A 17,170-nucleotide genomic window follows, 5' to 3' on the forward strand; every position below is an offset into this window, starting at 1 on the left:
GACACTCTGTGGATACTGGCCACTCCATCTACATACAGGCAACCTGGACTAGCGCAGGCAAGCACTCAGACTGCATGCGCTTCCTCCCAGGGGTTCACAAGGCCTGGCTCAGACACGAGGAGCCAAAAAGGCTCTGGACAACCCAGGGCAGGGCAGGGCCAGGAGCAGCAGAGGGCCACAGTGGACCCCCACTCCACCCCACCTGGGGCCCTACACCAACAGGTACGGGGCTGGATGCCAAGACCCCACAGCAAGCCCCATGACCAGCCCCCAGAGCTCATTCAGAAAGGACCAGTGCTGCGAAGCCCAGTATAAAGGATTTATTTATACTCAACAGTTGACACAAGCCTTCCTTTAAATTCCATTTTTACAGTAAATAACGTACATCTCCCTCCTTCCCATGCAGGATCGCTGTGTATTAATCTACAACTCTTAATCGTGAAAAAATAAAGTGTTTCCCTTTATAATTATACTGGTAACATGTGGAATATTATAAGTGATAAAGGACAGATTTGCTCATTCCTGGACTGGTTATTTGGTTAAAACCTGAAACATTAGGTCAAAGAAATCCATCACCCAGTAAAAATAAATACTGCATCATGAAGGACGTGGAAAGTTCTACAGTACCCCTCTTTAAGGGGCATTTCTGGAGAGGCAGCATGGTGCCTGCAGAGACCAGCAGGGCTGTGGCTCAGGACTTGCACAGAGGAGCTTTGCTGGCCATGCCAGGGCACCACTGGGCCCATAGCTACGGCCGAGGACGATGCAGGATTCAGTCTGGCCAGCTGCTGCCCAATCTGCAAGGAGCCCCAGGATGACCCCACAGCTCACCCGTCCCACCTGTGAAGGGGGCAAGTACACCATGATTGCAAAACGACCCCGTGTTCAAAACAAAATAAGATAAACAAGAAACTCGCGCACGTTTACGAGACCTCAGGAGGCTGGCTCATTTCCAGTCTTGGTGGCCACTGCCTCCTCTGCACGTCATAGGCTGTGCTGGATGCCCGGAGCGGGGACGCTGGGCGCAACTTGTCTAGTCACTGACGATAGGCTGCCTGTCATCCCGCAGCCCTCCCCAAGGAACCAGAGACAAGGACGGCAGAGGGACGCCGCAGCAAGGCCTGCGCTTTATTGTGATTGAGCTGAAGGGACACGGGTCGCCCACAGAAGCCTGGGCCTCGGTCTCGAGTCCTGGCCACGCAGTAACAGGCGGACCATGCAGCCCTCAGCCACCTTACATAAATAGGGACAGACGCCACATAGGCGGCCCCGCCAACCACAGACCAGGAGCCCGCTGGGTGTGAGGAGCCGCGTTCTGGGCCTGGCTCCTGAAACTGTCCGGTGGTGCCGACCGTGGGCGTCTCTGTGCAGGCCGGCAGCTCAGTCCAGCTCGATGGGGCTGCTGTCGTCCTGGCTTTCCTCCCCCTCCTCCTGCTCCGAGGAGCCCATGAGGCTGCTCAGCAAGTTCCCTGGAAGGAGAGACACTGTAGCCACAGTGGCACAGGTGCGAGGTAGCTGCTGGCCCTGCCCCAGAAGCCCTTGGCCGTGCCAGGCCTCTAGTATGCTGCTGGGATAAGCAGAGCCTCATGAGCTTGTGCCCAGGAGGGCTCCTCAAGGACGCAGTGCTGATGCTCAGAGACAGGCTCGGGCCTGTGTGTGAAATGTGATGGGGAAAAAAGACCCTAAGCATTCACCAACAGGGAACACCAAGTCCCCCTGAGGTCACGGGAAGACTGTTTCCAGCTGGGGAGAAAGCTATGCAACGGCCACACACTGCACCCTGGAAACAAAAGCAAAGCCTCAAAGGCTATTCCCTGTTGTCACCTGTGCATGCCATCACTGCCAACACACGCCACGTCTAAGTCTGAAAAGTCCCCTCCACCTCACAAGGGAGCAGTGCAAACCAGAGTTCAGCAGTGCCACAACCAGCCTAAGACACAGACTCCTTGTACCTCCAGCTTCACCTTGACACTAGTGCATGCTGACCTCACGACTGGGGACAGTCAAGTATGGAGAGCCAGGAGTGAGCAGAAGTAGAGCCTGAAGGACATGAAGAACCACACTGTGCTCCCAAGCTGAGACATGTGCAGGTGACATGCCACCTCTTCACCCAGGCCACTGATGGGGCTTAGGGACGGCAGGGTGGTGAAATGCCACAGGGACCCAGCATGGACAACAGGGCCTCTGCCCCCACCTGTCATGGTCAATAAAGTCTCTTTTCCACAGCTGAAGGCCAGAAGGAAAAGGAAAAGCTAAACTCCAGAGAGATGAGAGCCAAAAGGAAAAAGAAGAGCTTAAGTATAACGAAGTGGGAGCAAACATTAAGAGGGTCTCACAAGGAAGCCCCTGCCCTAGAGGAGTTTGGTTGTCTCCATCTGAGCCACAGATGCGTACTGGCCAGATGCGACACATAGTCGTCACATAAGAATGCTGCCAACACAGCTATGTGCTTGCAGAGCCTAATCATCCTCTCAATGCTTTGGCAAGAGTACGTGCAGTGCGGCCTACAGGTACAGCCTGGAGCCACCTGCTAGGTGAGGGGCAGCAGTTGTGTGCCCTGGCACCTGCAGAGCTGCTTCTGCCAGGAGTGAAATGGTAGGACTGTGCTGCAAGGAGACCAGGCAGGGAGCCACTGGGATGTGGGCGCTCTGTCCTTCTGAACCCTGGGAAATGTGGTTCACTACTCAAACAACACAATTAAAACATTTAAAGTATCAAGATTATAAATCAGGCTTTCACAGAGCACTGCACTGCCTTGCCTCATGGGGGGGAGGGGGACACTCAGAAGTCTGGCCTGCCTGCACACAGACAGCCAGACTTTCAATGGCAGGTTAGAAGGTACCTTCAACTGCAGCCCTTGGAGAGGGTTCCCTGCAGATGGCCATTCACAGCTCAACTGTGGGAATGTGCCTAGGATTCCACAGGGTCCAGTAGGGGAGCCGGTGAGGAGCCCACTGCAGGCCAGCAGAGCTTACCTAGCAAGCCTCCATAGGATGAAGTCTGCTTGGGCGGCACGCCAAAGAACAGCTGACCTATCCTGTCGAGGTACTGCAAGAGGCAGAGCACTGGGTCACTGAGGCTGTAGGCAAGGCAGGGCCACCCCAGCCCTCAGGGCCCCCAGGGGCCACCCATATACTAAGGCTCCCTCCTCTCGGTGGCTGCCTCGACCTGACAGTGAAGAGTCCTCACCTCGTTGTACATTGGGTCCCTCCGGAGGGATGGCTGATACTGCTCACACAGCACCGTGAACACGGCCAGCTTGCCACTGCAATGAGAACCAGAAATGTGTTCCCAGTGACAGAAGTACACATGGCGCCTGCGCAGGCTCACCCCGCACACACCAGCAGACAGACTTACCCGTCCAGGGCCAACAGCAGAAACCAGATGAAATTGAGCAGGGGCTGAACAAATGGCGGCCCGTCCTCAATTGATGGGTGCTTCTGCGTGTATGTTGTGAAGACCACCAATGCACTGTTTTTGTTTTTTAAACAGAGAAACCTGGAAATAAGAAAACCCTGGTGGGTGGAAATACTGCAGGAAGGCTTGTTTCTACAGATGCTTAGGAGGACCTGAACCCCTTAAGCTGCTGTCCTGGTCCACACCAGCACCCACACAGGACACAGCTTTATGGGATCCTGAGGGGGCACCACAGCTGTGTTCAAGGGCCCGGCAGGACTGCATCCTGGGCCATCCCTCATGTGTACACCAACACCATGGGTTTTTACACCTTCTGGGGGATGAACATTAAGCCTGGGAAGGGGACACAGCTGCTGAAAGTCAACAGGCTAAGAAATGGGGCCAGAACCTGAGCCCACATCTGCTGAACCCACTGAAGCATGGCCTCTTTGCCCCTATGCATTCGAGCATGTGCCGGGGCTGGAGCACAAGTGGCTACAGCCTGATGCTTCATGGGGTGCTGGACAGGCCTGGATTTCGCTCAGGGAGGACTTCCCTCAGCAGCTCCAGAGGTCAAGGAGAAAGAGCTCAGAGGCCATGAGGCAGTGCCAAGCCCAGCCCAGAGAAAAAACTGCACTGTGCATGGCCAAGCTGGGTTGGGGAGTCTTAGTCTGAACAACTCAATTTTAAAGTCACAGATGTCAACAATGACAAGTGCATGGCAGGGCTTTGCAGCTGTGGATGATGTTAAAGCATCTGTAGACCTCTGTGACTCTACCTGACACCACCTGTGCGGAGATGCAGTTGAACTTGATCACAGGGAGAGGAAGAGTCGGAAGGGGCAGGCACTGGTTGATGTGTCCTGTGTCACCAGTGAGCAGCCAGGAGGCTTTGTCAGCTCTTAAACATGTTTAAATACCTTCAAGATTAGCTGTGGGGTAGCTAAACTATGGAACCAGCCTAGGTGCCCTTCAACAGATGAATGGATAAACTGTGAGATACACACACACACACGCACGCACACATACACGCACACACAATGGAATATTACTCAGCTTTAAAAAATGAAATTATGGCATTTGCCGGTAAATGGATGGAACTGGAGAGTACCATGCTAAGTGAAATAAGCCAATCCCAAAGAACCAAAAACTGAATGTTTTCTCTGATATGTGGAAGCTAATTCACAATAAGGGTTTGGGGGAGAATTGAGGTATTTTGGACTAAACAGGGGAGAGAAGGAAAGGGAGGTGGATTGAGGGTAGAAATGACAGTAGAAAAAATCGAACATGGGTCTGGGGAGATAGCTCAGTTAGTACAGTGCTTGCCTTGTAAGCACAAGGCCCTGGGTTCAATCCCCAGCACCCCCAAAAAATATAAAAAAAAAGAATCGAACATTATTGCCCTGTGTGCATATATGACTACATGACCTGTGTACCTCTACATCATGACAAAGGAAAAATTCACCATTTATGTGTGATTTGTCAAATGCTTTGTACTGTAATGTATAACTAATTAGAATATATATATATATAAATAAAATATTTAAAAAATCAAAAAAATTTGAATAAATAAAAAAGACCAGCCATGGGACAGGCAGGCCCAGCCAGAGCAGACTACAAACCCCCCTGACAAAGGGCTGCTGAGGCAGTGGAGGAGCCTGTCCACATGCTGAAAGGATGGAGACCAAGGGAAGAGCTGGGAAGACAGCCCTTGAAAGAGAGCTCCTGCTTCTCAACATTTATGACACCTTGACATACACTGTGAGCAGTGATCAGGAGTGAGTGACAAGTGAGCTCTGTGGTCAGCTCTAGTAAACCAACACTCTCCCTCCAGCATGCTGCAGCCTGGGGACACTGTGGTCCACTCAAGTCCATCTCTGGAAGCCCGGGAGGCAACGCAGGTGCAGATACCGCAAAGCGACACCGAAATACCTACTGTAGCACCGCCTGGGCCACGAACATGTCCACCTCACTGCGAAATCCCCGGGCGGTAGAGTACTCCACGAGCATGTTAGCGCAGCCCTCACCGTCAGTGGAGTGCAGGAAGTGATACCGAGATTCGCAGTAGTTTTGTTCTTCAAAGGTAAAAGAAAAAAAGGCAGACAGACATGTCACAGAGACTGCTGAAGGTTCCACCTTCCCTGGTCCCCAACTGTGTTCCACGTGCACACCCCAACGCACTACAACCGTGTGAAAACTGGTGACAAGGCTCATCTGACTGTAACAGGACTGCTCACACCGACACCCCCAACTTCCTTGTGTTCAAATAACAAATGCCAGAGAGTTGAAGAGCAGAGGTTGCCCCAGCAAGACCTCAATTCTCCAAGTTGTGTGAAGCTGCTACCCAAAACATAAATGCACATGAGGCGGGACAAAAAAATGACTAATATTTGATCCATCTGATTACTTGAAGGTGCCTGATTGATGGATGTGTCTGGGTATGCACTGTGAAGACTGCCAACCCACTGCTTTTCTTTATAAACAAGCAACTTAAGATGGGCACAGTGGCGCACACCTGTAATTCCAGTGACTCAGGAGGCTGAGGCAGGAGGATCCCAAGTTCGAGGCCAGCCTCAACAACTTAATGAGACCCTGTCTCAAAATAAATAAAAAGGGCTAGGGATGTGGATCAGTGGTTAGGCACCCCCGGGTTTGATCCCCAGTATAAACAACAAAACACCACCAAAAACAAGCAACTTAAAAAACCATGTAAGAACCTTAAAAAAATCCTAACAATGAGTTCCTCCAAAATAGTACCTTGAGCTCTTCTCTCATATAGATCCCAGATACCACAAAGGACCCTGTGGGTTACCCAATTCTTTTTTGTTTGTTTGTTTAGGTAACGGGTTGAACCCAGGGGTGCTCAACACCTGAGCAACATTCCCAGCCTTTTATTTTTTATTTTGAGAGACAGAGTGTCATTAAGTTGCTTAGGGCCTCACTAAATTGCTGAGGCTGGCTTTGAACTCATGATCCTCCTGCCTCAGCCTCCCAAGCTGCTGGGATTACAGGCTTGTGCCACCACACCTAGCTGGGTCACCCAATTCTCACACCTGCTCGTTGCCACCCACACCCCACTCTGGGCTTACTAACCCTGGTGGACCCATAAGAGTGCCCTTCCCACCCCTGACCCAATGCCATCCTAAGAGCCCTTCCCGTCCTCTGAACTGGGAGTAACAGAGTATCTCTTCCCCTACCTCAAAGGAACTGACATTGGATCCCTGTCCCCTGAGCTGTCTTCAGGGCAGTGAGACTTATGTGGAGTCATGTCTCTTTCTACTTGTCTTGTTTGTCCCCTAGCACCGTCCAAAATAACCTCTTGGATTTGGGCCTCCACAAGAGAAGACAGTGCATACCTAAGCCCAAGCACAAAATCAACTCTGGTTCACACAGTGACAATGCTCACAGTGGGGCTGTGATGGACAGCAGCCCCACGTGAGCTGGTCCTGCTCCCAGTTCCCAGCTCCCAGCAAGTGCTGAGTATACTGCAGAACCCCCATGACCTAGGGACAAGCACCTCACCCATCCCCAGAGGAAGTCACCATCACTGGCTTGCTCCTAGGTGGTTCTCTAGACTCTGCTTCTCAGCAGGGAAAGGCTGTCCCTGACATACCAGAACACTGGTCCTTCCTCCTGCCAGGGCTACCAGTGTCTGGTAGACAGGGGCTGCCAATCCCTTTGTCAACAGGACATGGCCCGTGATAAGCACCCGGCTTTGTCAGCCGGGAGGACGAGAGGGCGGAGTGCAACCCAGGTTGTTGACACGAACATCGATCCAAAGACGGTGCCACTGGTTAGCCTGCAACTGTTCCTAGGAGGTGCTTGCTGCCTGAGGTCTCACTCACAAAAGTAATCTGTGTTACCTGGAGGCCACTCTCTCCCATCTTTCAGAATCCCCAGGGCTTTAGAGGAAGAATTGCTCTGTACCCTACCGTCTCCAGTGCCCACCAATGTAGCCTTCCCTCCTGTTGACAGTCGCAGGCCAAGAGTGGAAGCACCAGGGCCCCAGATACCAGTTGTCCTCAGGAATGCCACTATCACATCCCTGCAACTGTGTCATTCAGGTCATGGAAACCTTTACTGAGTGCTTTCTTCCAGTCCCTGAGCAGAGACACTGACCACCCTAAGCAAAACATCCATGATCCCACCCCATGGGTCAAATAAGGCCACAAACACCTCATTAGAAAATGAACTGTTGAGAAAAGAACCGGAGAACGAGGCCATGGAGGGGCTGCTCCTGGAGGAAGAACGGGAGGGACAAGCAGTCTAAGCAAGGATCTGAATGCTCCGTAGGGGCTGGCGGTTAGAGCCAAAGATGGCAGCCCAGGCTACTGTCCTGATGCTCCTCCTGGAGCAGTGCCGTCTCGCCCAGGGCAGCTCAGTACCAGGCAGAAATGTCTGGTCCAGCCAGGGAGAGGCAAGTTGGCCAGCCCTGCTGCAGAGCTGCTACCCCTCAACAGTGGAGGACCCCAGGCCTACCTTTCCACAGGGTGAGGGCCAGCAGCTGGTGGAGCCGGGGATGGCCCAGTTTCCCAGACCCTCCACTGGACCACTTCAGGGCTCTGGATACAAAAGCCACTCGCTCCGGAGAATTTGGATCCATCAGACTAAATACTTTAGCCAGATTTTCTGAAAACAACACAAACAGACCCTCATCCCAAGGAACACCAGGGAACTGGGCAGTGGCCACAACTGTAATTCAGTGATGTGGAAGACTGAGGCAGAAGGATCACAAGTTTGAGGCCAGCATAGACAATTTTGCTAAGGCCTGTGTCAAAATAAAAAATAAAAGGGTCTGGGGGTATAGCACAGTGGCAGAATGCTCCTGGGTTTAATCTGCAGAACAACAAAACTAAACAAAAAACCCACTGAACTCAAAAAACTGCTCTGCTTTTTGTGCTGTGCATCTTGCAAAACCAACATATTAACTCCAGCTGGGTGCAGTGGTTCACACGTGAAATCCCAGCAACTCAGGAGGCTGAAGAAGGAGGATTCCAAGTTTGGGGCCAACCTCAGCAATTTAACAAGGCACTAAGTAACTCAATGAGACTGTCTTAAGAAAAAAAAAGGGGGGTGGGGATGTGGCTCAGTGGTTAAGTACCCCTGGGTTTAATCCCTGGTACAAAAAAACAAAACAAAACAAAACAAAAAACAATTATTTAATTCCAAAAGAATGCAAAGAAGCCACTGATAAGTTGGTGGGTGTCCCCCATGTGCGTCCTATGGACTCTAGAGCTATCCAGAGTCACTCCAACTGACGGCTGTCTGCTATTGCTGCATGTCCCGAAGGGCCACAGACAAGTAACCTTTCATTTTTGTGACCTACCTGGGTCATGCTAGGAAGGGTGGGCTGTGGTGAAGAGCTAGCTCTGAAGCAAGCCAGGGATGGGCTTTTGCACCAGGTGGGGGTCCAGAGTGTTCCCTCCTCCAGCCATGAGAGCAGGAGAGGCAGCGGGGTCTCCCCAGTCTTCCAGCAGACCACAGAAGGGCTTTACCAACTGCACACTCACCTCACAGGACAGAACAACAAGTCTAGTCTCTGGTCACAGGGCACCAACCTCTCTGACTGTCATAGCAGGGGCAAGACTTTGTCATGCTCTGTATGTCCTGCTATTTGCCCATGCACTTGGAGCAGGCCAGTTGGGTGAGCATGGCCACTCCAACTGGGCAGGAGCTACCTCCAGAACAAGATCTGCCCCGGAGCACCAGAGATTGACACAAGGGCACTGAAGGGGGTGAAGTAACTAGGGAAGTGCTACATCAGAACAATGGGGCTGCCTGTCACACAGAGGGGTCCTCACCCAGCAGGTCATCGGCCACATCCACTTCTGCCTTCTCCAGGGACTCCAAGACTAGCATGGATAAGTCTGCAGCACTGTTTTGCTACAAAACAAATAAACAAAACTCACAAAGTTAGAAACAGACCTGAGTCATTCAGAGGAGTTCAGACAAGACCAGCTGGTGGTGTTCCTTCTACAGACAGCAGTCATGAACACACCAGCACCAACAGGAACTGAGGACCCCTGTCCTGCATGCAGACCACTCAGTCATGCAGCCCAATCACAAAGCTCCCAGCCCTGGAGCAAATAAAAAATGGAGAGAGCCGTTTAGATCAAAATTACACGTGCAGGGCTGGGGCTGTGGCTCTGTGGTAGAGTGCTCACCTAGCACAAGTGAGGCACTATGTTCAATCCTCAGCACCACATAAAATAAATAAATAAATAAAATAAAGGTTTCTAATGTAGCTAAACAATTTTTTCTTGTCCTCCAGTTATAATATATCTTACTTAAATAAATACACCATCAAGGAATATACCTCAGTAAAAATTTGGGTACCTAATAATAGATTACTAGAAATTGGAGCAATAAAATGTTCAAATTTAAAAAAAATAAAAAAGAAAATAAAGGTACTGTATCCTTCTACACCTAAAAATTAAAAAGAAAACGTGTAGTATAACACCCCAACACCCACAAATCCAGCACTTGAGATACCAGCCATGAATGGCCCAAAGGAACAGGCCCCTCAGTGTAAAGCATCTGCAGTTAGGGACAGAGGACCTTCTTCCATTTGCAGCCAGAGCCACGGATGTCCTGTTGCCTTCTACCAGGGCTTTCTTTGGCCATTCTCATTTCGGTTCTCCTACCAGAACAAAGCACACAGGAAGGGGCAAATCTGCTTACCTGGCCGTGACTGAAGAAGAGCAATGCTCCTGAGTACATGAGCTCTCGGGCCTCTGCATGTTTGCTTTGGGACATGTATCTGCAAAGAGAAGGAATGTGTGAGCAGGGAGCCCAGGAGTGTACCCTATAGACACTGCATGCTGACCTAGCTGGGTGCAGACGTTCATGCTAAATATGTTCAACCATTGGTGGAGAATGTAAACTAGACTAGTCCCAAAGAATGAGAGCCACCTTGCTGGGCAGGCCCTCCCCACAGGAGCTGCATCCCTGGCCCAGCTGCTTCTCACCCAACAGGTCAGGCTGCCAGTGGAGGGGCACAGCAGGCCCACCTGTGCCCACAGGCAGGAGCTGAAAAGCAGCCCCTAAGGCAGCTCAGGATTTCCAGTAATGAAGGCAGGGCTTGACTCCATCTTCGGTGCAGGCCTGCCTGTGCAGGTGCTCCACAAAGGAGCGGGAAGACAGATATCATCCATCTGAAAGCTGAGGGGCAGTGGGGCTCCAGGACAGAGCCTACTGGGGACAATGACACCTGTGACTGCCCTGACTCTGATCCAGCCACAGGCCAGTGTCCTCCAAAGCCTGCTTCATGGTCTCCCTCCCTGCTGCACTGTGGAGGCGTCCCCATCCCATGGTGAGTACAGGTCCCTACACAGCACAGGAGACTGCGAAGAGTTGGTTCCTCATCGTTCAGGGACAGAGGGACGGGGGACAGAGGACAGAGTGGCCAGAATGATGTTGTCAACACAAAGGATGAAGGTCTATCTCCTGGACAGTGTGGAGAGACACAGACAGCCTGAGCCCCTACTGCAGGAGACTGGAGTTGGCTTCCTAGGGCCACTCACCCAGCTGACGCTGGGACACTTCGCTTCCCTATCAGCATCTCATTACCATCAGAAAACAAGCCCAGTATCTCTGAGCCAAAGTCCCCTGGGATAAAGCTATGTTCAAAAACAAACCAAACTACACATGATCCTCAAGCAGTAGTAGGTTGCCCCAGACAGGAAAGAAGGACAGTGACACCCAACTCATGTCTGCGAGTGTGACTTCACCATGACCAGTACAAAGGAGTTGTGGGGACGCACAATTTGCTATCCAATCAACCACAGAAAAGGCCCACAGCCAAACCCCGGCTAGCATACCACAGCCCTCAGGGGACAGGTCCCAGGAGAAACCCCACCTTGCTGGGCTGGGGTGGAGCCAGCAGGCAAAGCCAACTCCCTGAGAAGGAAGCCTCAGTCAGCCTGCAGGCCACACGGATCAGTCTTCTCAGCATTACTCCCAAGGGTGGTCACACTATGGTGGCCCTACCAGTAGTTCCCTGATCACAGAGGAGCCACGAACCTTCCAGCGCCCAGACCCTTCCTTGCTTGGGAAAGCTACAGGGCATTTCAGAAAACATGTTCTGTGGTCAAAAGTGGCAGCCTTGCACTGCCATCTGCAGGGACACGGAACCCCATCAACCATATGGTAACTGCGGGTCTATAGCCTTCTAGACTCAGTTCTGAGGCCCAGCAAGAGATGACCTCTTGGAAATCCAGATCAATAGTTCCCTGAGATGCAAATGAGCCAAGTTCCTGGGAAAAGGGAATCTGCCTCAAGGGCTGCTGGTGAAAGCAGCCTGTGCACTTGTAGCCACCTCCCTGCAAGGCACTGCGAGCTCACGGAGGGCAGAGAAAGCCAGGTAACAGTTAAGGATCTGTGCATCCAGCATTGGAACCATCCACTGTCACCCACATCCTGCAGCAATCACCTGTCGCCACATCAAGGAAAGATGGTAAAAAATGAGTCTCGGGCAACCTTAAGAATGAGTGTCTTTCTCCACTGCAGCTGGGAGCTGAGAGTAATTTTTGTGTCTGGGTGACTGAGCAGGGCGGGGGACGCCCAAGGTCACAGGTGAGCCGGGAGCAGCTGGCCTTCCCAGGAGCCTAAGGACTTCACACAGTCCTGCCCACTGGACACTGAGCAATGCTTGACATCACACAAATTCCAAGACCAAGGGCACTGCACCATCCCCACACAGAGGTGGACTTGGCATTGCTGGCAAACACTCCAAGTTGGTGCCAGCCAAAAATGGACAGCAGCATCTTATCCACAGATTACTGCATCAGTGCAAGAACTGCTTTACTTTGCTCTTACTAGTTGAAAAAGTAGAACACGGAAATTCAAGCATTAACACTAGTGATAAATATATGCGGGTGTCAGTAAGACAGGTGGAGCTCATGATTTGCCCAGCCCCACAAGAGCTCACTGGAGAGTTGAGGGAAGCATGGCCAGTGCCTGCTGGCAGCCCAGAAGCTCCAAGACCCAACATCATAACCGCCAGTGTGCAGCTGCCTCCTGCATGAGGTTGTATTTGCAGAAATGAGCTGTGGATTTCCTTTTTCAACATTTATGTGATTTAAGAGGCAACATAGGGCTATGGGCCACAATTAGCAATCCAAACAAGTCTCCAAACAAGTCTCAGGAAGAATGGCAGCGGGACGGCCCACTTTCCTTCAGGGAAAGGGGGCAGAGGCCAAGGGAAGACGGGAACCACACAGGCAGTATACCACTGCAAGTCAGCCTCCTGGAGCAGCCTCTCAAACACACCTGAAAGCAAATCTGCAAACACTGCAGCCACAGTGAGGACCCAGAGACTAGGAAGGTGGCACTGTGGCCACTCTGGCAAAGCTGTCACCAAAGACACAGATTTTCTGACTTTGCTGATAATCCAACAGGCCTGCAAAACTAACTCCCCCTCTGACCTGGCAGAGTCTGAAGAGGCCCAGGGAGCTGAGATAGAAGGAAACTGATCCAAGGCAGCCAGGTGAACCACCCAACATCTGTGGGACAGACACTATCAGGCTGCCCATTCCTTCCCCGTCCTCCACCTTCAACTGATATAGGCTCTACCTGAATCAAAACAGTATGCTGACATCCACAGGGGAATACCATAAAGCAATACAAATGACCTACAACCCTGGTCAGTCTCAAAGTAATTATGCTTAGTAAATTCAGAAAATTGAGCGCGTGCCTGTGCGCGCACACACACACACAAAGAAAAAGAGAAAAAGAAAAAAAAAAAAGAGTACACACTATGATTCCACTTCTATAGAATTCAGAAAATGCAATTTTACTGCAATCACCAAGCAGACAGGGGATGCCTGGGGGCTGGGTGGGGGAGGGGAGGAGAGTAAGGCCTCACAAAGGCAGAGGAGAAACTTCTGACAGCTTGCTCCTGACAGGATTCTGGGTCAGTTCAAACGTCAAAGTTCATCCAAATGAATGTTTAATGTAAACACTTAAATGTAAACATGCAAGCATATATTTACTGATAAAAAGACATTGAAACTCTAGTATAATTTGAGGATTAAAAAACAAAATTAGTCAATAAGTGCTAAGAGTATTTTCTTTAAAAAAAAAAGTTTGGGGGGCTGGGGAGATAGCTCAGTCGGTAGAGTGCTTGCCTTGCAAGCACAAGGCCCTGGGTTCGATTCCCAGCACCTAAAAAAAAAAAAGAAAAGAAAAAAAAAAGTTTGGGGATTCTTTTTTCTTTTTAGTAGTAGATGGATACAATATCTTTATTTATTTATTATATGTGGTGCTGAGGATCGAATCCAGTGCCTCACTTATACTAGGCAAGCGCTCTACCACTGAGCCATAACCCCAGCCCATAATTTGGGGATTGACTACTCCAACAGTCAAATACCTATAGTCTACCCTGCATGGGCCTCCTGGGTGAGGTTAACGGAGTGACTCGGAGGCCAAGGCTCAAAGAGGCTCTGAAACATATCCAGGGCCCTAGAGAAGAAGTGGCCCTGGGCCTGGCACTCATTACACTGCCTCAGCGTTGTTAGCAGGTTCCTTACTAACTTCAAAGGTCAGCCCTAAACAAGTGGCCCAGAGGCAGCAAGGATGCAGAGCTCACCTGTCAGCACCTTGTGTCACTGTGAGATATACCCTGGACCAACGGGCTCACCACATAAATGCTAAGTTAGGCAACTCCCTAGTCACGGCAAGGTTGGTTCAGAACAAGGAACATGGTGCTTATTTTTAAGAAGATCCATTTTTACTGATTAGTCACTGGGCAAATATTTATACACAAATCCCCAAGAACAGCAAAGGTCAGGGTGACTCCTAAGTGCTTCAAGTGTGCACAGATGTGTGGCTGGAGTTGGCCATCAGTGTACATGGCAGCAGTCAACTCTAGCACCTGCTGCCTTTGGTTATTCCTTCAACAGTCAGATTAAAGGGACTGTGACAACCCAGGGTTCTTGGAAGTACAGAGACAGTGACAGTTCAACTGTTACACTTACCACTGTGACTACCAAGCATGTGGGTCTCATTTCTACCAGCAGTAAAATTAAAGAGCTTCCAATTAAAGGGAAAAGCAAGTCTCTTCCTAAAGCAATTAAACAACAAATTTCAAAAAAGCAAGGAATTCATAGCACAATTACAAAACCAGACGCAACCTGACTGGCCTGTGTTTATAGTGTGTCAGGGTTTAGTACACAGAAAATTCCAGAACAAGATTGTCCTTCAGGCCATGTGAGACCAAAGGAGGGGCTAATATTTCTCCCTAAGCCTAGAGTCAACGACTAAACCCAAGGCCTCTAATCCTGGCCACACGGGATAGAAACAAATGGAAAAATCTTTTTGAAAACAAGGGGCCAGGGCCTCACCCAGGCTGCAAGCAGGTGGGTAGACAGAGGCAGGGCTCTCTCCTCCTCCAGCACAGGGCAAGGCTCAGGGTGGGGACTCCCAAACTTGGCCTGGATGAAGTGTCCTCTCCCACTGTATCCACCCAGTTGCTTGCTTGCCTGCGGCTCACTCTGGGCACATGGTTCAAGATTGAATGCACCCCAAATGTGAGTAAGAGAAAGGGCCCAGAGAGCACTTAAGATGATCCCAGGTCCAACAGCACACATAGGTTGAGGAACCACTGTACAGACCAGTATCTTTGTTCAGTCCAGAGAACACACAGGGTAACTGAAAAACACCCCACTGTGGCAGCTCTAGCCCGCGGGAAGCTGAGGCGCCGAGTAGTAGAAACCACTTTCTACTCAATTTTGCTATGAATCTAAAACTGCTCTAAAAAGCAAAGTTTATTAAAAGAAAACTGCAGGCTAAAAGGTGTCAAGGCCAGATCCACATCCTTCACTACTGGACAGTGGCAGTCCTGCCCTGCAGTTAGGAATAAAACCACAGTACAGGGCGAGCTGAAGCCAAGGCTATCAACAAACATGCCCCAGGCCCAGTGGACAGTCCAGTCGCAGAGAACTGTACACCTGGGACTCCCCAAAACAGGAAGTGGTCACTGTCCCAACACTCCGGGTCACCAGGGCCTCTGTTCTTCTGACCAATAGCTGATCATGACTGCCTGCAGAAAGGGCTGCCTGAGAGGCCTGCTCTGGAGCCTAGGAGCAGCAGCTCTAAGACACAATCTATCTATGGGAAGAAACAGGGTGACAAGGACAGAGTGCGAGGCCAGCTAGAGGTTGGAGGAAGGGGAGGAGGAAGGTGAGAAGGGAAGAAAACCGGGAAAAAGGAGTATGGAGAGAGTATGGGAAGCAGGGAAAAGGAGGCCATGAAGGAGAGACTGGGAAAGAAGGGGAGGCCAGGAAAGAAAGGTGAGGCCCAGGAAAGAGAGGCTGAGAAAGGGGAAGGGGAAGGCTGAGAACCGGGAAGGAGGAGGCTGGGGAAAAGGGCAGGGAAGGGGAAGGAGGAGGCCAGGGAAGAGACCTGAGAAGGAGGCCCGAGAAGGGGAAGAGGAGACCCGAGGAGAAAGCCGGGGAAGAGGGAGACCGAAGTGGGAAAGGCACACAGGGGAAGCGCGACAGGAAAGTTAGGAAGGAACAGGTAGGGCTCGGGAAGGGGAAGAAGGGAAGCGAAGGCCACGGAAGGGAAAGGGAGGCCGCGTAAGGCAGGCCGCGCCGCGCACCCCGGAGCCCGCCGCCCCCTCTCCGGCCGCCAGGACAGGCAGCTGCGCAGACCAATCGAGGCGCGGGGCGCCGCGGAGCGGCCAATGGGCGGTGGGGGCGGGGCCTCGGCGGCAAGCCGCCGCCCGCGCCCACCTGAAGAAGAGGGTCCGGTACATCTGGTGCGCCTCGTAGTAGTCGCCCTTCTCGACGCTGGCGCGCAGCTTGCCCTCCACGCGCTGGACGCCGCCGCGGTTGCGGGCGCCGTTGCGGGCCCCCTCCTGCTCCGCCATCGCCGCCGCCGCCATGGGCCGGCGTTCCGCGCAGGGCTGACGCTGTCGCAGGCGCGGTCGGCGGCGCCTCTCGGCTTCCGTCCCTGCGCCCGCCCGACGCCCTCTACGGTGGCCGCGAGGAGCCGCGCGCGAGCCGGCGGCTGGGGCGGCACGTGACCAAGGAGGGGCCGTGGAGCCTGAGGGTGGCCGCGTGAGCAGAGCGGGGCCACGTGCCCTGGGTGGAGCCGTGGGTAGCCACGTGATCATGAGGCGGGGCTGTGCAACGCGAGCGGGGTGGAGCTGGAGGCTCTGCCACGTGCCCGGAGCGGCCACGTGTTTGGGCGGGGCGCTGCTCACTACACAATGCGCGCGAACGGAGGTACGGCCCCTGGCCCTTGGATGCGGCAGTTCCAACCCTAGCTTCCCGCGGTGGAGCCAAGCAGTCGCCGTTCAGAGATCCTGGGCGCAGGGTTTTCAAACACGTTGACAGTAAATAAAAGCATTTTTGGAATATTAAAGAGGCCTATGTTTTTATGAGGCCGCCTTGGGCTTTCCTGGCAGAGAGCCTATTATTCCGGGACCAGGATGAGCAGCAGTCACACCAGCCCCTACAGGTGTAAGGATCTGTGGTGCAGCCTGCGATTCCCGGTGACGGAGCCAGACAGGGTGCCCTGGCCATGGGTTAGAGTGGGTGACGGCTGGGGCAGGATGGCCCGGCCTTGAAGTATGAGCAAGGGCAGATGGGACAGGGTGGCCTGGCCATAGGTTAAGCTGAACCTTAGCTGCATGTGAGCCTTTTATCTGTGGGGCTGGCTCAAGACCTGGGGGTGCTGGAATGCAGACAATCTACAAGAACTGTTAACACCCCACTCCCGTAGACTTTAATTTATAAATTGGGCATAGTAAGAGATTACTAGCTCAATTA

General features: G+C 52.0%; 1 protein-coding gene across 6 annotated transcripts; it reads right to left on the bottom strand.

Annotated features, from left to right (window-relative positions):
* Positions 1-305: 305 nt before the first annotated feature.
* On the bottom strand, positions 306-16,383 carry Get4 (guided entry of tail-anchored proteins factor 4). 6 transcript variants are annotated; one of them, XM_047533211.1, is made up of 10 exons: positions 14,372-14,533; positions 10,406-10,589; positions 10,077-10,155; positions 9,197-9,278; positions 7,875-8,024; positions 5,332-5,470; positions 3,358-3,498; positions 3,190-3,265; positions 2,976-3,048; positions 306-1,484 (listed from the first exon to the last, which is right to left on the bottom strand). In XM_047533211.1, exons 1-10 carry the CDS (start codon positions 14,388-14,390, stop codon positions 1,381-1,383), a joined length of 1,047 nt encoding a protein of 348 aa, XP_047389167.1. In that variant the 5' UTR covers positions 14,391-14,533; the 3' UTR covers positions 306-1,380. The 6 variants fall into 6 exon arrangements, with proteins under 6 accessions (XP_047389167.1, XP_047389168.1, XP_047389169.1 ...); XM_047533212.1 differs by having other exon boundaries at positions 306-1,469; positions 14,372-14,405; XM_047533213.1 differs by lacking the exons at positions 10,406-10,589; positions 14,372-14,533 and adding an exon at positions 16,130-16,383 and having other exon boundaries at positions 306-1,469.
* Positions 16,384-17,170: the final 787 nt, after the last annotated feature.

This window comes from Sciurus carolinensis, chromosome 18, assembly GCF_902686445.1.
Source record: "Sciurus carolinensis chromosome 18, mSciCar1.2, whole genome shotgun sequence".
Lineage (NCBI taxonomy): Eukaryota > Metazoa > Chordata > Mammalia > Rodentia > Sciuridae > Sciurus > Sciurus carolinensis.

What these genes read in the sequence shown, in the direction of transcription:
- Get4 (XM_047533211.1), bottom strand. An exon ending in TGTGGCCGATGACCTGCTGG is followed by an intron (nt 8,025 to 9,196) that starts GTGAGGACCCCT and finishes TGTTGTTTTCAG; the next exon opens with AAAATCTGGCTAAAGTATTT. An exon ending in CTGCTGTTGGCCCTGGACGG is followed by an intron (nt 3,266 to 3,357) that starts GTAAGTCTGTCT and finishes TTCTCATTGCAG; the next exon opens with TGGCAAGCTGGCCGTGTTCA.